The sequence below is a fragment of the Salvelinus fontinalis genome, unplaced genomic scaffold (assembly GCF_029448725.1).
Source record: "Salvelinus fontinalis isolate EN_2023a unplaced genomic scaffold, ASM2944872v1 scaffold_0006, whole genome shotgun sequence".
Lineage (NCBI taxonomy): Eukaryota > Metazoa > Chordata > Actinopteri > Salmoniformes > Salmonidae > Salvelinus > Salvelinus fontinalis.
This window is the reverse complement of record NW_026600215.1, coordinates 254,887-275,723: the sequence shown is the minus strand read 5'-3', so window position 1 is coordinate 275,723 and position 20,837 is coordinate 254,887. Positions and strand designations below refer to the sequence as shown.

Genomic DNA, 20,837 nt, shown 5'->3' with positions numbered 1-20,837 from the left:
ACACATTGATACGGTTGGCACTGACATCAAACCATCCTAGTTTTAACAACGCATTACAGTTGAGGTAAAATATATTGGCACTCTTGCATGATTCACTATTTCTTCTAGAATAAGTTGAAATTTTAGAAACGTAAAATTCATTTGAATTTGGTTGGAGGCAATTATTGTCATTTAGTGTGCAAATGATCTAACCTGTGGTACGTTGCAGGTTCCTACAGGGTGAAAGGGGCCCTTCAACCAGTTTTAAAAAGAGGAAACTGAACATTCTGCCAGGGTGCCAATATATCAGACCGAATCTGTTCATGTTTAGTGAATTGGCACCGCTAATTGGCACCCCATTCCCTTCATAGGGCACTATACTATGGGTTGAGGTCAAAAGTAGTGCTCTATGTAGGGAATTCTCACGTCGTGTTGTGTGTCCAGTAAAGTACACAGTACACAGTATTTTTTTTGTATTGGTGATTTTCTTATATTGTACTGTAGATGTTAAATTAATACAATACATTTCCACTCATTCCATGTCCTTTCTTTTATTTTGTTGTTAATTATACAATGAGTGGGTCTAATCCTGAATGCTGATTGGTTAAAACGGCATTCCAGCTGGTGTCTATTCTACAAGTTACCAGCGGCTAAATCTATGATGTTAAAATGCCTATTTACTCGGTTCCATCTGACTGCGCAATCCACTGTCTCGTCAGCCCAGCCAGGCAATTTATAAACTTGATGTCCACTATAAAAAGCATCTAGACGTTATCTCACATTTCTTTTAGACTAACATTTAGTTTTCAACAGCAGATATTTGTATAAACCTTCCTGTCTGTCTCTCCGACATTTGCAACATTGCTTCAGTATTCAAATTCGATCTCCAGCTGTCCCGTAGTAATGAACGTGTCGGAAGTCGGGATGAGACAAGACAGACAGGCAGCTTTTCTCAGCCAGTCGAAATCATGAATCAGCATCATTTTTATGGATATATACAAAGAACTATCAACAGAAAACAGGTCAAACGAAAACAAAGTGCAGCTAGTTTGTTAGTTTCCAGCTTCGGTTTGAAGTGATTGTGTTAGCTGTGTTGTTGGCTAGCTCCTCTGAACAACAGTGTCCTGTCGAGTGGGCACATTTTCTATGCCAGGCGAAATCGTGCATTATTAGCTCATTGTTATGGATGTATACTAATAAATCTCACCAGAAAACAACGTACAAAGTGCAAATGCAGATACTTTGCTGTTATTCTGGCTGTTTGACGTGACTGTAAGTTAGCGGTAGTTGGCTAGCTAGCAATCAAGGGATAAGAACCTTGCCAGTCAGTGTGGCAATGGAACATTTAGAACGAACGACTGGTTCTCATCCATAGATGCAGAACAAAAAAGAACGACTGGCCACCGAACCGATTGGAAGAACGACCAAACGGCTTGGGTAACAACCCTAGAATTGTGTCGGGACTAAATCTTATATCTACATAAATTAATCAAAATAAAGGTTTTATTAAAATATGTAAATCATTATTTGAATATGTTGGTAACCTGTTGTATGAAACTGATAATGCCCTCAAAGCTGGTGTTTGGAGGATATACTGGCACGGTTTGCGGGCCCTCTCGGGCCAAACAACAAACGTGCCTATATATTTTCCAAACACCAGCTTCGAGGGCATTATCATTTAAGCATCAGTTGGCCTGACTAGAGGACTAGAGAGTGGGTTATTACTTGGCCTGACTAGAGGACTAGAGGGTGGGTTATTAATCGGCCTGACTAGAGGACTAGAGAGTGGGTTATTAAAAGGAAACCATTAGCCTGACTCGAGGACTAGACAGTGGGTTATTAAAAGGAAACCATTAGCCTGACTAGAGGACTAGACAGTGGGTTATTAAAGGTATCAGTTAGCCTGACTAGAGGACTAGACAGTGGGTTATTAAAGGTATCAGTTAGCCTGACTAGAGGACTAGACAGTGGGTTATTAAAGGTATCAGGTGGCCTGACTAGAGGACTAGACAGTGGGTTATTAAAAGGAAACCATTAGCCTGACTAGAGGACTAGACAGTGGGTTATTAAAGGTATCAGTTAGCCTTACTAGAGGACTAGACAGTGGGTTATTAAAAGGAAACCATTAGCCTGACTAGAGGACTAGACAGTGGGTTATTAAAGGTATCAGTTGGCCTGACTAGAGGGGGTTATTAAAAGGAAACCATTAGCCTGACTAGAGGACTAGACAGTGGGTTATTAAAAGGAAACCATTAGCCTGACTAGAGGACTAGACAGTGGGTTATTAAAGGTATCAGGTGGCCTGACTAGAGGACTAGACAGTGGGTTATTAAAGGTATCAGTTAGCCTGACTAGAGGACTAGAGTGGGTTATTAAAAGGATACCATTAGCCTGACTAGAGGACTAGACAGTGGGTTATTAAAAGGAAACCATTAGCCTGACTAGAGGACTAGACAGTGGGTTATTAAAAGGAAACCATTAGCCTGACTAGAGGACTAGACAGTGGGTTATTAAAGGTATCAGGTGGCCTGACTAGAGGACTAGACAGTGGGTTATTAAAGGTATCAGTTGGCCTGACTAGAGGACTAGACAGTGGGTTATTAAAGGTATCAGGTGGCCCGACTAGAGGACTAGACAGTGGGTTATTAAAAGGAAACCATTAGCCTGACTAGAGGACTAGACAGTGGGTTATTAAAGGTATCAGTTAGCCTTACTAGAGGACTAGACAGTGGGTTATTAAAAGGAAACCATTAGCCTGACTAGAGGACTAGACAGTGGGTTATTAAAGGTATCAGTTGGCCTGACTAGAGGGGGTTATTAAAAGGAAACCATTAGCCTGACTAGAGGACTAGACAGTGGGTTATTAAAAGGAAACCATTAGCCTGACTAGAGGACTAGAGTGGGTTATTAAAAGGAAACCATTAGCCTGACTAGAGGACTAGACAGTGGGTTATTAAAGGTATCAGGTGGCCTGACTAGAGGACTAGACAGTGGGTTATTAAAGGTATCAGGTGGCCTGACTAGAGGACTAGAGTGGGTTATTAAAAGGAAACCATTAGCCTGACTAGAGGACTAGACAGTGGGTTATTAAAAGGAAACCATTAGCCTGACTAGAGGACTAGACAGTGGGTTATTAAAGGTATCAGGTGGTCTGACTAGAGGACTAGACAGTGGGTTATTAAAGGTATCAGGTGGTCTGACTAGAGGACTAGACAGTGGGTTATTAAAGGTATCAGGTGGTCTGACTAGAGGACTAGACAGTGGGTTATTAAAGGTATTAGTTGGCCTGACTAGAGGACTAGAGTGGGTTATTAAAGGTATCAGGTGGACTGACTAGAGGACTAGACAGTGGGTTATTAAAGGTATCAGTTGGCCTGACTAGAGGACTAGACAGTGGGTTATTAAAGGTATCAGTTTGCCTGACTAGAGGTCTAGACAGTGGGTTATTAAAGGTATCAGTTAGCCTGATTAGAGGACTAGACAGTGGGTTATTAAAGGTATTAGTTGGCCTGACTAGAGGACTAGACAGTGGGTTATTAAAGGTATCAGGTGGCCTGAATAGAGGACTAGACAGTGGGTTATTAAAGGTATCAGTTGGCCTGACTAGAGGACTAGACAGTGGGTTATTAAAGGTATCAGTTTGCCTGACTAGAGGTCTAGACAGTGGGTTATTAAAGGTATCAGTTAGCCTGATTAGAGGACTAGACAGTGGGTTATTAAAGGTATTAGTTGGCCTGACTAGAGGTCTAGACAGTGGGTTAAAAAAAGGAAACCATTAGCCTGACTAGAGGACTAGACAGTGGGTTATTAAAGGTATCAGTTAGCCTGACTAGAGGACTAGACAGTGGGTTATTAAAGGTATCAGGTGGCCTGACTAGAGGACTAGACAGTGGGTTATTAAAGGTATCAGTTAGCCTGATTAGAGGACTAGACAGTGGGTTAATAAAGGTATCAGTTGGCCTGATTAGAGGACTAGACAGTGGGTTATTAAAGGTATCAGTTAGCCTGACTAGAGGTCTAGACAGTGGGTTAATAAAGGTATCAGTTGGCCTGATTAGAGGACTAGACAGTGGGTTATTAAAGGTATCAGGTGGACTGACTAGACAGTGGGTTATTAAAGGTATCAGGTGGCCTGACTAGAGGACTAGACAGTGGGTTATTAAAGGTATCAGTTAGCCTGATTAGAGGACTAGACAGTGGGTTATTAAAGGTATTAGTTGGCCTGATTAGAGGACTAGACAGTGGGTTATTAAAGGTATCAGGTGGCCTGACTAGAGGACTAGACAGTGGGTTGATAAAGGTATCAGTTGGCCTGATTAGAGGACTAGACAGTGGGTTAATAAAGGTATCAGTTGGCCTGATTAGAGGACTAGACAGTGGGTTATCAAAAGGAAACCATTAGCCTGACTAGAGGACTAGACAGTGGGTTATTAAAGGTATCAGGTGGCCTGACTAGAGGACTAGACAGTGGTTTATTAAAGGTATCAGTTGGCCTGACTAGAGGTCTAGACAGTGGGTTAATAAAAGGAAAACATTAGCCTGACTAGAGGACTAGACAGTGGGTTATTAAAAGTATCAGTTAGCCTGACTAGAGGACTAGACAGTGGGTTAATAAAGGTATTAGTTGGCCTGACTAGAGGACTAGACAGTGGGTTATTAAAGGTATTAGTTGGCCTGACTAGAGGACTAGACAGTGGGTTATTAAAGGTATCAGGTGGCCTGACTAGAGGACTAGACAGTGGGTTATTAAAGATATCAGGTGGCCTGACTAGAGGACTAGACAGTGGGTTATTAAAGGTATCAGTTGGCCTGACTAGAGGTCTAGACAGTGGGTTAAAAAAAGGAAACCATTAGCCTGACTAGAGGACTAGAGTGGGTTATTAAAAGGAAACCATTAGCCTGACTAGAGGACTAGACAGTGGGTTATTAAAAGGAAACCATTAGCCTGACTAGAGGACTAGAGTGGGTTATTAAAAGGAAACCATTAGCCTGACTAGAGGACTAGACAGTGGGTTATTAAAAGGAAACCATTAGCCTGACTAGAGGACTAGACAGTGGGTTATTAAAAGGAAACCATTAGCCTGACTAGAGGACTAGACAGTGGGTTATTAAAAGGAAACCATTAGCCTGACTAGAGGACTAGAGTGGGTTATTAAAGGTAACATGAGTGTTCACTAGAGAATACAGAGAAGTGCTCCGATCATTTCCTTGCCCTGACGTTAGGGAGTATCATTCCAGAGCCATTGTTCAAGGTCACTGAACATCCCGATGGCTTTAAATGGAAAGGAACACCAAGATCTTGCCAACTAACCACTAGAAGCCTAAATACCTCAGTCATGAGTTTCTTCTTCTTTCCTCTTTTCTGTTCACTTTGACAAAGTCCTGTGTTGAAGTTGAAGCAATCTCTTCTTCTCTGTTTTCACTTTTCAAAAAACACTTTTACTTTAGTAGATATTAGGTAAACAACATCCCAATTGAAAATCTTTGATTTCCATGATTCCTACATTTATTTTGCAGTTAGACTGAAGAGAAACAATAAGACATTCTGTTGTACACAAGTTACACGTTTATTACTTGAGTCATTAGTTTTTTTGTGACAGTACAAAATTAAATATCAAACACCATCTTTAATAAAAATAGAATCGGAGGTTACGTCACAAATGGCACCCTCTTCCCTTCATAGTGCACCTCTTTGACCAGGGTCCATAGGGTTCCTGTCTAAAGTAGTGCACTATATGGGGCATAAAGTCCATAGGGCTCTGGTCTAAAGTAGTGCTCTACATAGGGCATAGGGCTCTGGTCTAAAGTAGTGCACTATATAGGGCATAGGGCTCTGGTCTAAAGTAGTGCACTACATAGGGAATAGGGTGCCATTTGGGACGTATTCTCATATTATACATGTTTAGTCTGAGTTGATATAATTCACCGTTGCCGTTGCTAGGACACCAGCGTACAAGACTAGAGAGTAAATATATCGGACATTAAGACAAACATTCCGTTTTCTAATTCATCATTTAGACTTAACGATACATAAAAACAAGTTAACTACGGCCCGGGATTCAAGCCGATCGACGATATGGATCATGCACCATTTAAAGGTAATTTCCGTGATCTCTATGAAGACAGGAACATTGGCTTTAAAATGTGCATAGCTGATAAAGCGGGATCGGATCCTGACCTTTAAGTGATCGTTTCTTTCAAAACACAGTGAAGATTAAAAGGGTAAATACTTTAATAGTACCAAATATAAGAAGAGCTCCTGGATGTGTGATGGATAAGAGCGTCTGCTAAATGACTTAAATGTAAATGTAAATATGCAGGTACCATATAGTTAAACAAAAGTGCACTTGAGTGATCTACTAGTCAGGAAATACATCCCCAATGGAGCCCTGTGAGTCCTGGTCAAAAGTAGTGCACCACGTACTCAAGTTGGATCGAATCCCCGAGCCAACTAGGTAAAACCACCTGTCGATGTGCCCTTGAAGCAAGGCTCTCTGGGTAAGAGCGTCTGATAAAAGGACTAAACTGCGAGTCTGGGATATGTACATGTTATTGGAGCAATAACCACCGCTAAGGTGCACTGACTAGTTCACATTAAATAACTATTTATTGCCATTAACATTGAAATGTACAAAATCTCAATTTTGTGTAAAGATTCAGAAAGATGTGTTGGTTTGATCTAAGAAGGGAATCCTACCTAGTCATCTAAACGAGACAGACGTAATACTGGAATTAAATTAGTACCACAACACTACAGACACACAACCAGCAGGTCAGGTCTATGGGTAACATACCTGTATATCTTTACACCTGTGGGTATTTAGTAGTAGGATTTGGCCAGGTTTTCGTCCAATCACGCTATGCACCTTTTAAAGGCAATGTTGTAGCTTCCGCTGAGACGGCATTCACAGAAAAACTGTTAGCTCATTCAGATATTTGACTTTTAAATGGTGCATAGCCGACAAATCGCAATTGAATCCTGGACGTTTTTTCATATTATACTGAACAAAAATATAAATGCAACATGCAGTTCATACGAGGAAATCAATTAATTGAAATAAATGAATTAGGCCCTAATCTTTGGATTTCATTTGACTGGGAATACAAATATGCATCTGTTGGTTACAGATACCTTAAACAAAATGGGCCTCTCGATGGGCCTCAGGTACCCGTCTCTGTATTTCTGTGCATTCAAATTGCCATCGATAAAATGCAATTGTGTTCGTTGTTCATAGCTTATGCCTGCTCCATACCATAACCCCACCGCCACCATGGGGCATTCTGTTCACAAGGCTGATATCAGAAAACACCATACACGCGGTCTGCGGTTGTGAGGCCGGTTGGACGTACTGACAAATTCTCTAAAGCGAATTTGGAGGCTTATGGTAGAGAAATTAACATTAAATTCTCTGGCAACAGCTCTGATGGACATTCCTGCAGTCCTGCATGCCAATTGACATCTGTGGCATTGTGTGTGTGACAAAACTGCACATTTTAGAGTGGCCTTTTAATGTCCCCAGCACAAGGTGCACCTGTGTAATGATGCTGTTTAATCAGCTTCTTGATACGCCACACCTGTCAGGTGGATGGATTATCTTGGAAAAGGAGAAATGCTCAGGGAGAAAAAACTAATTTGTGCACAGAATTTGAGAGAAAAAGCTTTCTGTGCGTATGAAACATTTCAGGGATTTTTTTTATTTCAGCTCATGAAACACGGGACCAACACTTTACATGTTGAGTTTATATTTTTTGTTCAGTGTATATTATCAATCGTGTATGTTTTTACTGCATATGCCACCTGGAACATACAGTATCACACCTGGAACATACACCATTTCACCTGGAACATACAGTATTTCAACACTAACCTATAGGAATAGGACCAGCAGCATGACATGACCAGAAGTATTCATCTTGATAAGGGTGTAGATATGGTAGGTAGATGCGGTAGGTAGATGCGGTAGGTAGGTAGGTAGGTAGATAGGTAGGTAGGTAGGTAGGTAGATAGGTAGGTAGATAGGTAGGTAGATAGGTAGGTAGATAGGTAGGTAGGTAGGTAGGTAGGTAGGTAGGTAGGTAGATAGGTAGATAGGTAGGTAGGTAGGTAGGTAGGTAGATAGGTAGATAGGTAGGTAGGTAGGTAGATAGATAGGTAGGTAGGTAGGTAGGTTGGTAGGTAGGTAGATATGTAGGTAGGTAGGTAGGTAGGTAGGTAGGTAGGTAGGTAGGTAGGTAGGTAGGTAGGTAGGCAGATAGGTAGATAGGTAGGTAGGTAGGTAGATAGGTAGGTAGATAGGTAGGTTGGTAGGTAGGTAGATATGTAGGTAGGTAGGTAGGTAGGTAGGTAGGTAGGTAGGTAGATAGGTAGATAGGTAGGTAGGTAGATAGATAGGTAGGTAGGTAGGTAGGTAGGTAGGTAGGTAGATAGGTAGGTAGGTAGATAGATAGGTAGGTAGGTAGGTAGGTAGGTAGGTAGATAGGTAGGTAGGTAGATAGATAGGTAGGTAGGTAGGTAGATAGGTAGGTAGGTAGATAGATAGGTAGGTAGGTAGGTAGGTTGGTAGGTAGGTAGATATGTAGGTAGGTAGGTAGGTAGGTAGGTAGGTAGGTAGGTAGGTAGGTAGGTAGGTATGTAGGTAGATATGTAGGTAGGTAGGTAGGTAGATAGGTAGGTAGGTAGGTAGGTAGGTAGGTAGATAGGTAGGTAGGTAGGTAGGTAGGTAGGCAGATAGGTAGATAGGTAGGTAGGTAGGTAGGTAGATATGTAGGTAGGTAGGTAGGTAGATAGATAGATAGGTAGGTAGGTAGGTAGATAGGTATGTAGATATGTAGATAGGTAGGTGGGTAAGTAGATATGTAGGTAGGTAGGTAGGTAGGTAGATAGGTAGATAGGTAGGTAGATAGGTAGGTAGGTAGATAGGTAGGGATGTAGGTAGGTAGGTAGATAGGTAGGTAGGTAGGTAGGTAGATATGTAGATAGGTAGGTAGGTAGGTAGGGATGTAGGTAGGTAGGTAGATAGGTAGGTAGGTAGGTAGGTAGGTAGATATGTAGATAGGTAGGTAGGTAGGTAGATAGGTAGGTAGATAGATATGTAGATAGGTAGGTAGATAGGTAGGTAGGTAGGTAGGTAGGTATGTAGGTAGATATGTAGGTAGGTAGGTCGATATGTAGGTAGGTAGGTAGATATGTAGGTAGGTAGGTAGGTAGATATGTAGGTATGTAGCTAGGTAGTTAGGTAGATATGTAGGTAGGTAGGTAGATAGGTATGTAGGTAGGTAGGTAGGTAGATAGGTAGGTAGGTAGGTAGGTATGTAGGTAGATATGTAGGTAGGTAGATAGGTAGGTAGGTAGGTAGGTATGTAGGTAGATATGTAGGTAGGTAGATAGGTAGGTAGGTAGGTATGTAGGTAGATATGTAGGTAGGTAGATAGGTAGGTAGGTAGGTAGGTATGTAGGTAGATATGTAGGTAGGTAGGTAGGTAGATAGGTAGGTAGGTAGGTAGGTAGGTAGGTAGGTAGGTAGGTAGATGGGTAGATATGTAGGTAGGTAGATAGGTAGGTAGGTAGGTAGGTAGATGGGTAGATATGTAGGTAGGTAGATAGGTAGGTAGGTAGGTAGGTAGGTAGGTAGGTAGGTAGATATGTAGGTAGGTAGATAGATAGGTAGGTAGGTAGGTAGGTAGATAGGTAGGGATGTAGGTAGGTAGGTAGATAGGTAGGTAGGTAGGTAGGTAGATATGTAGATAGGTAGGTAGGTAGGTAGGGATGTAGGTAGGTAGGTAGATAGGTAGGTAGGTAGGTAGGTAGGTAGATATGTAGATAGGTAGGTAGGTAGGTAGATAGGTAGGTAGATAGATATGTAGATAGGTAGGTAGATAGGTAGGTAGGTAGGTAGGTAGGTAGGTATGTAGGTAGATATGTAGGTAGGTAGGTCGATATGTAGGTAGGTAGGTAGATATGTAGGTAGGTAGGTAGGTAGATATGTAGGTATGTAGCTAGGTAGTTAGGTAGATATGTAGGTAGGTAGGTAGATAGGTATGTAGGTAGGTAGGTAGGTAGATAGGTAGGTAGGTAGGTAGGTATGTAGGTAGATATGTAGGTAGGTAGATAGGTAGGTAGGTAGGTAGGTATGTAGGTAGATATGTAGGTAGGTAGATAGGTAGGTAGGTAGGTATGTAGGTAGATATGTAGGTAGGTAGATAGGTAGGTAGGTAGGTAGGTATGTAGGTAGATATGTAGGTAGGTAGGTAGGTAGATAGGTAGGTAGGTAGGTAGGTAGGTAGGTAGGTAGGTAGGTAGATGGGTAGATATGTAGGTAGGTAGATAGGTAGGTAGGTAGGTAGGTAGATGGGTAGATATGTAGGTAGGTAGATAGGTAGGTAGGTAGGTAGGTAGGTAGATATGTAGGTAGGTAGATAGGTAGGTAGGTAGGTAGGTAGATGGGTAGATATGTAGGTAGGTAGATTGGTAGGTAGGTAGGTAGGTAGGTAGGTAGATGGGTAGATATGTAGGTAGGTAGATAGGTAGGTAGGTAGGTAGGTAGGTAGGTCATTTGGGTGATAAAACACACATCTGCTCCTTCTACTGCATATGAACTATACTCAACGTTCCCATATCTACATTTCTGATCAATAGGGACACTTGGCCTTCACAACAATCAAATCAATCACGTTACAGATGACTGTTACCATGGATACCATGACATGATCCAGGTTAGGTTGTTAAGGTGTCGGCGCAGTCAGTTTGTTGTTAGAGATAAACCACATAGTTCTCAGGGATCAAGCCAGTCTTTCCCTGGAACGTTGCTTGGATCCAGCCAGGTTCAATAGACGGATACACTGAGGATGGAGAGACACAGAGAGAACAGCTGTCAGTCAAAGAGAGGAGAGAGAGGAACGTTGGCGACAGTCAGGATCAATAGATGGATACACTGAGGATATTCTAACCTAGTGTGGTTTTATCTGTCATTAATGCTAATTATTCTCTCTTCCATCCCTCTCTTCCCTCAGCCTCTCTCCTCTCTTCCATCCCCCTCTTCCCTCAGCCTCTCTCCTCTCTTCCATCCCTCTCTTCCCTCAGCCTCTCTCCTCTCTTCCATCCCCCTCTTCCCTCAGCCTCTCCCCTCTCTTCCCTCAACCTCTCTCCTCTCTTCCCTCAACCTCTCTCCTCTCTTCCCTCAGCCCCTCCCCTCTCCCCCTCTTCCCTCAGCCTCTCTCCTCTCTTCCATCCCCCTCTTCCCTCAGCCTCTCTCCTCTCCCCCTCTCTCCTCTCTTCCCTCAGCCTCTCTCCTCTCTTCCATCCCCCTCTTCCCTCAGCCTCTCTCCTCTCCCCCTCTCTCCTCTCTTCCCTCAGCCTCTCTCCTCTCTTCCATCCCCTCTCTTCCCTCAGCCTCTCTCCTCTCCCCCTCTCCCCTCTCTTCCCTCAGCCTCTCTCCTCTCCCCCTCTCCCCCTCTTCCCTCAGCCTCTCCCCTCTCTTCCCTCAGCCTGTCCCCTCTCTTCCCTCAGCCTCTCTCCTCTCTTCCCTCAGCCTCTCTCCTCTCCCCCTCTCTCCTCTCTTCCCTCAGCCCCTCCCCTCTCCCTCTCTTCCCTCAGCCTCTCTCCTCTCTTCCATCCCCCTCTTCCCTCAGCCTCTCTCCTCTCTTCCATCCCCCTCTTCCCTCAGCCTCTCTCCTCTCCCCCTCTCCCCTCTCTTCCCTCAGCCTCTCTCCTCTCCCCCTCTCCCCTCTCTTCCCTCAGCCTCTCTCCTCTCCCCCTCTCCCCCTCTTCCCTCAGCCTCTCCCCTCTCTTCCCTCAGCCTGTCCCCTCTCTTCCCTCAGCCTCACCCCTCTCTTCCATCCCCCTCTTCCCTCAGCCTCTCCCCTCTCTTCCCTCAGCCTCTCCCCTCTCTTCCATCCCCCTCTTCCCTCAGCCTCTCTCCTCTCTTCCATCCCCCTCTTCCCTCAACCTCTCTCCTCTCTTCCCTCAGCCTCTCCCCTCTCTTCCATCCCCCTCTTCCCTCAGCCTCTCTCCTCTCTTCCCTCAGCCTCTCTCCTCTCTTCCATCCCCCTCTTCCCTCAGCCTCTCCCCTCTCTTCCATCCCCCTCTTCCCTCAGCCTCTCTCCTCTCTTCCCTCAGCCTCTCTCCTCTCTTCCATCCCCCTCTTCCCTCAGCCTCTCCCCTCTCTTCCATCCCCCTCTTCCCTCAGCCTGTCCCCTCTCTTCCCTCAGCCTCTCTCCTCTCTTCCATCCCCCTCTTCCCTCAGCCTCTCTCCTCTCTTCCCTCAGCCTCTCTCCTCTCTTCCATCCCCCTCTTCCCTCAGCCTCTCCCCTCTCTTCCATCCCCCTCTTCCCTCAGCCTGTCCCCTCTCTTCCCTCAGCCTCTCTCCTCTCTTCCCTCAGCCTCTCCCCTCTCTTCCCTCAGCCTCTCTCCTCTCTTCCATCCCCCTCTTCCCTCAACCTCTCCCCTCTCTTCCCTCAGCCCCTCCCCTCTCCCCCTCTTCCCTCAGCCTCTCCCCCTCTTCCCTCAGCCTCTCTCCTCTCTTCCCTCAGCCTCTCCCCTCTCTTCCCTCAGCCTCTCTTCCATCCCCCTCTTCCCTCAGCCTCTCCCCTCTCTTCCCTCAGCCCCTCCCCTCTCTTCCCTCAGCCTCTCCCCCTCTCCCCTCTCTTCCCTCAGCCTCTCTCCTCTCTTTCATCCCCCTCTTCCCTCAGCCTCTCCCCTCTCTTCCCTCAGCCTCCCTTCCATCCCCCTCTTCCCTCAGCCTCTCCCCTCTCTTCCCTCAGCCTCCCTTCCATCCGCCTCTTCCCTCAGCCTCTCTCCTCTCTTCCATCCCCCTCTTCCCTCAGCCTCTCCCCTCTCTTCCCTCAGCCTCTCTCCTCTCTTCCATCCCCCTCTTCCCTCAGCCTCTCCCCTCTCTTCCCTCAGCCTCTCTCCTCTCTTCCACCCCCCTCTCCCCTCAGCCTCTCTCCTCTCTTCCACCCCCCTCTTCCCTCAGCCTCTCTCCTCTCTTCCACCCCTCTCTTCCCTCAGCCTCTCTCCTCTCTTCCACCCCCCTCTCCCCTCAGCCTCTCTCCTCTCTTCCACCCCCCTCTCCCCTCAGCCTCTCTCCTCTCTTCCATCCCCCTCTTCCCTCAGCCTCTCCCCTCTCTTCCCTCAGCCTCTCTCCTCTCTTCCACCCCCCTCTCCCCTCATCCTCTCTCCTCTCTTCCCTCAGCCTCTCTCCTCTCTTCCACCCCCCTCTCCCCTCAGCCTCTCTCCTCTCTTCCCTCAGCCTCTCTCCTCTCTTCCACCCCCCTCTCCCCTCAGCCTCTCTCCTCTCTTCCATCCCCCTCTCCCCTCAGCCTCTCTCCTCTCTTCCATCCCCCTCTTCCCTCAGCCTCTCTCCTCTCTTCCCTCAGCCTCTCTCCTCTCTTCCATCCCCCTCTTCTCTCAGCCTCACCCCTCTCTTCCGTCAGCCTCTCTCCTATCTTCCCTCTCCTCCCCCCTCTTCCCTCAGCCTCACCCCTCTCTTCTCCCCCTCCTCCCCATTGTACTTTATAGAGAATAGGGTGGCATTTGGAACGGGTACACAGTAATATAACTGCTGCGGAGTATGTGAACCTCTGCTGACGGCTGCTAGTGTATTCTGTCTCTGTCATCTGAACGGATGAGATCCAGCTAAGCTGCTCCACTGCTTTCCACCACTACGAGGTCACTGTGACCTGCTGTAAGGCTGCTGTCCTGGGACTGAGCCAAACACAAGGCAAGAGGCAAAAAAAACATCCCTCTGAAGCTAGGCTGGCTATCTGGGTGTTTAGAGAGAGGATAGGTACTAACATCCCTCTGAGGCTAGGCTGGCTATCTGGGTGTTTAGAGAGAGGATAGGTAATGACATCCCTCTGAGGCTAGGCTGGCTATCTGGGTGTTTAGAGAGAGGATAGGTACTAACATCCCTCTGAGGCTAGGCTGGCTATCTGGGTGTTTAGAGAGAGGATAGGTAATGACATCCCTCTGAGGCTAGGCTGGCTATCTGGGTGTTTAGAGAGAGGATAGGTAATGACATCCCTCTGAGGCTAGGCTGGCTATCTGGGTGTTTAGAGAGAGGATAGGTACTAACATCCCTCTGAAGCTAGGCTGGCTATCTGGGTGTTTAGAGAGAGGATAGGTACTAACATCCCTCTGAGGCTAGGCTGGCTATCTGGGTGTTTAGAGAGAGGATAGGTAATGACATCCCTCTGAGGCTAGGCTGGCTATCTGGGTGTTTAGAGAGAGGATAGGTACTAACATCCCTCTGAGGCTAGGCTGGCTATCTGGGTGTTTAGAGAGAGGATAGGTAATGACATCCCTCTGAGGCTAGGCTGGCTATCTGGGTGTTTAGAGAGAGGATAGGTAATGACATCCCTCTGAGGCTAGGCTGGCTATCTGGGTGTTTAGAGAGAGGATAGGTACTAACATCCCTCTGAAGCTAGGCTGGCTATCTGGGTGTTTAGAGAGAGGATAGGTACTAACATCCCTCTGAGGCTAGGCTGGCTATCTGGGTGTTTAGAGAGAGGATAGGTAATGACATCCCTCTGAGGCTAGGCTGGCTATCTGGGTGTTTAGAGAGAGGATAGGTAATGACATCCCTCTGAGGCTAGGCTGGCTATCTGGGTGTTTAGAGAGAGGATAGGTACTAACATCCCTCTGAAGCTAGGCTGGCTATCTGGGTGTTTAGAGAGAGGATAGGTACTAACATCCCTCTGAGGCTAGGCTGGCTATCTGGGTGTTTAGAGAGAGGGTAGGTACTAACATCCCTCTGAAGCTAGGCTGGCTATCTGGGTGTTTAGAGAGAGGATAGGTACTAACATCCCTCTGAAGCTAGGCTGGCTATCTGGGTGTTTAGAGAGAGGATAGGTAATAACATCCCTCTGAGGCTAGGCTGGCTATCTGGGTGTTTAGAGAGAGGATAGGTACTAACATCCCTCTGAAGCTTGGCTGGCTATCTGGGTATTTGGAGAGAGGATAGGTAATGACATCCCTCTGAAGCTAGGCTGGCTATCTGGGTGTTTAGAGAGAGGATAGGTAATGACATCCCTCTGAGGCTAGGCTGGCTATCTGGGTGTTTAGAGAGAGGATAGGTAATAACATCCCTCTGAGGCTAGGCTGGCTATCTGGGTGTTTAGAGAGAGGATAGGTACTAACATCCCTCTGAGGCTAGGCTGGCTATCTGGGTGTTTAGAGAGAGGATAGGTACTAACATCCCTCTGAGGCTAGGCTGGCTATCTGGGTGTTTAGAGAGAGGATAGGTACTAACATCCCTCTGAGGCTAGGCTGGCTATCTGGGTGTTTAGAGAGAGGATAGGTACTAACATCCCTCTGAAGCTAGGCTGGCTATCTGGGTGTTTAGAGAGAGGATAGGTACTAACATCCCTCTGAGGCTAGGCTGGCTATCTGGGTGTTTAGAGAGAGGATAGGTAATGACATCCCTCTGAGGCTAGGCTGGCTATCTGGGTGTTTAGAGAGAGGATAGGTAATAACATCCCTCTGAGGCTAGGCTGGCTATCTGGGTGTTTAGAGAGAGGATAGGTAATGACATCCCTCTGAAGCTAGGCTGGTTGGATAGCGTCACGCTAAAAGCACGGTTGTTATGCTTCCACTGTCTGTATCACACAAAGCTGGGAAACTGCCAAGTCATTACTGAGGCCTACCAAGTTGGGGTGGACCCTGTCTGTATGCAGGTACAGCCTACAGATGGTTCCTTCTATAGACCAGACCCGGGTAAAATACATATCTGCTGTATACAGGAACAGATGGACCCATTCTGTTTACCAGTAGACACAGCCCATTAGCTGTCTGTGTGCGTGTCTCACCGTGTGAGAAGAAAGCCCCTTGTGGGAAGCTGAGCTCATGGCTGTGTTCTGCCTCACAGGAGTACATGGCCTTCGCGTCTCTAAAACCAACACAGGAGACATTACCAAGTCAACAGACATACTATGGCATTGGTCTCTCTATGGATATGGATGAACAGAGGGATAAAGACAGACAGATACATCTCTATAAAGGTGGATGGAGGGATAAAGACAGACACATGACACAGTTAAATATCTCTGCAGCAACACATGATAAATGAAACACACAGGAGACATACAACGACAGGTGACTAACAAGTGATTAACAGGTGAATAACAGGTGAATAACAGGTGAATAACAGGTGAATAACAGGTAAATAACAGGTGAATAACAGGTAAATAACAGGTGAATAACAGGTAAATAACAGGTGAATAACAGGTGAATAACAGGTGAATAACAGGTAAATAACAGGTGAATAACAGGTGAATAACAGGTGAATAACAGGTGAATAACAAGTGATTAACAGGTGACTAACAAGTGATTAACAGGTGACTCACAGGTGACTAACAGGTGAATAACAGGTGAATAACAGGTGAATAACAGGTGAATAACAAGTGATTAACAGGTGACTAACAAGTGATTAACAGGTGACTAACAAGTGATTAACAGGTGACTCACAGGTGACTAACAGGTGAATAACAGGTGAATAACAGGTGAATAACAGGTGAATAACAGGTGAATAACAGGTGAATAACAGGTAAATAACAGGTAAATAACAGGTGAATAACAAGTGAATAACAAGTAAATAACAGGTAAATAACATGTGAATAACATGTGAATAAGAGGTGAATAACAGGTGAATAACAGGTGAATAACAGGTAAATAACATGTAAATAACAGGTAAATAACAGGTGAATAACAGGTGAATAAGAGGTGAATAACAGGTGAATAACAGGTGAATAACAGGTAAATAACATGTGAATAACAGGTGAATAACAGGTGAATAACAGGTAAATAACAGGTGAATAACATGTAAATAACAGGTGAATAACAGGTGAATAACAGGTAAATAACAGGTAAATAACATGTGAATAACAGGTGAATAACAGGTGAATAACAGGTGAATAACATGTAAATAACATGTAAATAACAGGTGAATAACAGGTGAATAACATGTAAATAACAGGTGAATAACAGGTGAATAACATGTAAATAACATGTAAATAACAGGTGAATAACAGGTAAATAACATGTAAATAACATGTAAATAACAGGTGAATAACAGGTAAATAACATGTGAATAACAGGTGAATAACAGGTGAATAACATGTGAATAACAGGTGAATAACATGTGAATAACATGTGAATAACAGGTGAATAACATGTGAATAACAGGTGAATAACATGTAAATAACATGTAAATAACATGTGAATAACAGGTGAATAACAGGTGAATAACATGCAATAACACAATGAACAGATTGAAGAATGAGGAATCAGAATGAATGCACAATTTAACATGTTTTAAAGGTAGGTTACGCCACTAAATGGAGGAGAGAGCAGGCTGTATATTGAGTAGGTCAGACATATTGGGATAAAGTAGATATTGGGATAAAAGACAGGCATATTCTGACATTCTACCTTCCAACAGGTGTGGTCTGCGCCGAAGAAGGGCAGTTTTCAAACAGCATGGCTCTCGCAGCAACCCTGAAAGAAACAAAGGAACAATTCAGTCCCATTTGCCTATTGTCTCTCAAATCTATTTACCAATGGCCTGAAATCTCATACTAATTACATACAAGGGTGTGAATTATTTTATGTTCAAAAGGTCGTCTTGAGTCATTTTGACCCTGCACACAGGGGTGAGTGCACTTTCATTCAGAGCGGCCAATGTTCCTCATTTTTGAGTGTGAAGTCACAGCATGTCTTATGGTTAAGTGTGAAGTCACAGCGAAACGGCTTCAGCTACACAATAAGACACACAATAGGGAAGGCTTCCTTCCCTTCCGTTACCAGAGGCAGGCAAGCAGGCAGGCGGCCAGCCTTGCCCTCCCCTTCCTTCCCCCTCCTCTGCCTTCCCCTCCAAGGTGCAGAACCAGCTCTTGGAGGCCCTTATCCTACAGGACAACTGAAGACACAGGACAGAAGAGCCCTTATCCTACAGGATAACTGAAGACACAGGACAGAAGAGCCCTTATCCTACAGGATAACTGAAGACACAGGACAGAAGAGCCCTTATCCTACAGGATAACTGAAGACACAGGACAGGAGAGCCCTTATCCTACAGGACAACTGAAGACACAGGACAGAAGAGCCCTTATCCTACAGGATAACTGAAGACACAGGACAGAAGAGCCCTTATCCTACAGGATAACTGAAGACACAGGACAGAAGAGCCCTTATCCTACAGGATAACTGAAGACACAGGACAGGAGAGCCCTTATCCTACAGGACAACTGAAGACACAGGACAGAAGAGCCCTTATCCTACAGGACAACTGAAGACACAGGAGAGAAGACCCTTATCCTACAGGACAACTGAAGACACAGGACAGAAGAGCCCTTATCCTACAGGATAACTGAAGACACAGGACAGGAGAGCCCTTATCCTACAGGACAACTGAAGACACAGGACAGAAGAGCCCTTATCCTACAGGATAACTGAAGACACAGGAGAGGAGGCCCTTATCCTACAGGACAACTGAAGACACAGGACAGAAGAGCCCTTATCCTACAGGACAACTGAAGACACAGGACAGGAGGCCCTTATCCTACAGGACAACTGAAGACACAGGACAGGAGGCCCTTATCCTACAGGACAACTGAAGACACAGGACAGGATGCCCTTATCCTACAGGACAACTGAAGACACAGGAGGCCCTTATCCTACAGGACAACTGAAGACACAGGACAGGAGGCCCTTATCCTACAGGACAACTGAAGACACATGAGAGAAGAGCCCTTATCCTACAGGACAACTGAAGACACAGGAGGCCCTTATCCTACAGGACAACTGAAGACACAAGACAGGAGGCCCTTATCCTACAGGACAACTGAAGACACAGGAGGCCCTTATCCTACAGGACAACTGAAGACACAAGACAGGAGGCCCTTATCCTACAGGACAACTGAAGACACAGGAGAGGAGGCCCTTATCCTACAGGACAACTGAAGACACAGGAGGCCCTTATCCTACAGGACAACTGAAGACACAGGAGAGAAGACCCTTATCCTACAGGACAACTGAAGACACAGGACAGAAGAGCCCTTATCCTACAGGACAACTGAAGACACAGGAGAGCCCTTATCCTACAGGACAACTGAATACACAGGAGAGAAGGCCCTTATCCTAAAAGGACTTCCGTGTCCCTCTCGTGTCCCTCTCCGTGACCCTCCCTGTGTACCTCCCAGTGTCCCTCCCATGTCCTTCCCCATGTCCCTCCCTGTGTCCCTCCCAGTGTCCTTCCCTGTGTCCCTCCCCATGTCCCTCCCATGTCCTTCCCCATGTCCCTCCCCGTGTCCCTCCCTGTGTCCTTCCCTGTGTACCTCCCAGTGTCCCTCCCTGTGTCCCTCCCTGTGTCCTTCCCTGTGTACCTCCCAGTGTCCCTCCCTGTGTCCCTCCCTGTGTCCCTCCCCGTGTCCCTCCCTGTATACCTCCCAGTGTCCCTCCCTGTGTGCTTCCCTGTGTCCTTCCCTGTGTCCCTCCCCATGTCCCTCCCTGTGTCCCTCCCTGTGTGCTTCCCTGTGTCCTTCCCCGTGAGAGAGAGAGAAAGAGGGATAATGAGAGAGTGAGGAAAGAGAGGGGGAGAGCGGAGAGAGAAGGAAGGAGAGAGAGATCTGCTGGGTCACATCAACCCAGCAGCAGGCAGAACGGAATAAAAGCAGACTGACTGACTCTCCAACTGATAGGAAACACATAAATCTCACAGCACCCACGCACACACACACCCACGCACACACACACGCACGCACGCACGCACGCACACACGCACGCACGCACGCACGCACGCACACGCACACACACACACACACACGCACGCACGCACATCCACACAGCAGGAGGAAAGGTTCACAGTACGATCTGTCTCGCAGAGAAAAACTGTGTGTTTTAAGGGCTGTTTATTTTGTGTGTGTGTGTGTGTGTGTGTGTGTGTGTGTATTGTGTGTGTATTGTGTGTGTGTATTGTGTGTATTGTAGTAGTGTCATGTCCATTACACTGATCCGGGTCTCTGGTATCCGTTGCTGGAGGACTCCATCTTGTCCTGTCTGTCCAATCGTCGACGGGTGACTAGTTTAGGAGGGAGGTCTGGGTGGTCTGCAGATGTTGCACTCTCTTTCCGATCCTTCTGTTGGTCTTTTTGGTCCAGCGTCACGGCAGACAGACTCTGCACTGAACCAGCCAGACTCCTACGGCCTTGGGGAAGAGACCTCAGTGGGTGAGTCCAAAATGGATCCCAATTCCCTATGTTGCACCACTACACTACTACAGGTCATGTCTACGACACTACTATAGGTCCTGTCTACTACACTACTATAGGTCCTGTCTACTACACTACTACACTACTATAGGTCCTGTCTACTACACTACTATAGGTCCTGTCTACTATACTACTATAGGTCCTGTCTACTACACTACTATAGGTCCTGTCTACTACACTACTACACTACTATAGGTCCTGTCTACTACACTACTATAGGTCCTGTCTACTATACTACTATAGGTCCTGTCTACTACACTACTATAGGTCCTGTCTACTACACTACTATAGGTCCTGTCTACTATACTACTATAGGTCCTGTCTACTACACTACTACACTACTATAGGTCCTGTCTACTACACTACTATAGGTCCTGTCTACTATACTACTATAGGTCCTGTCTACTACACTACTATAGGTCCTGTCTACTACACTACTACAATACTATAGGTCCTGTCTACTACACTACTATAGGTCCTGTCTACTATACTACTATAGGTCCTGTCTACTACACTACTATAGGTCCTGTCTACTACACTACTATAGGTCCTGTCTACTATACTACTATAGGTCCTGTCTACTACACTACTACACT

At 45.8% G+C, this 20,837-nt stretch overlaps 1 protein-coding gene across 1 annotated transcript in view; it reads right to left on the bottom strand.

Annotated features, from left to right (window-relative positions):
• Positions 1–9,961: 9,961 nt before the first annotated feature.
• Positions 9,962–20,837, bottom strand: part of LOC129842021 (rho GTPase-activating protein 42) — a 197,385-nt gene continuing 186,509 nt past the window's right edge. Inside the window, exons 21-24 of the mRNA XM_055910395.1 lie at positions 19,979–20,177; positions 17,405–17,470; positions 15,784–15,863; positions 9,962–10,818 (exon numbers count right to left, since the gene is read on the bottom strand). Of these exons, the coding sequence (XP_055766370.1) occupies positions 10,730–10,818; positions 15,784–15,863; positions 17,405–17,470; positions 19,979–20,177 (434 nt within the window). The 3' untranslated portion in view covers positions 9,962–10,729. The remainder of the gene's footprint in view (positions 10,819–15,783; positions 15,864–17,404; positions 17,471–19,978; positions 20,178–20,837) is intronic.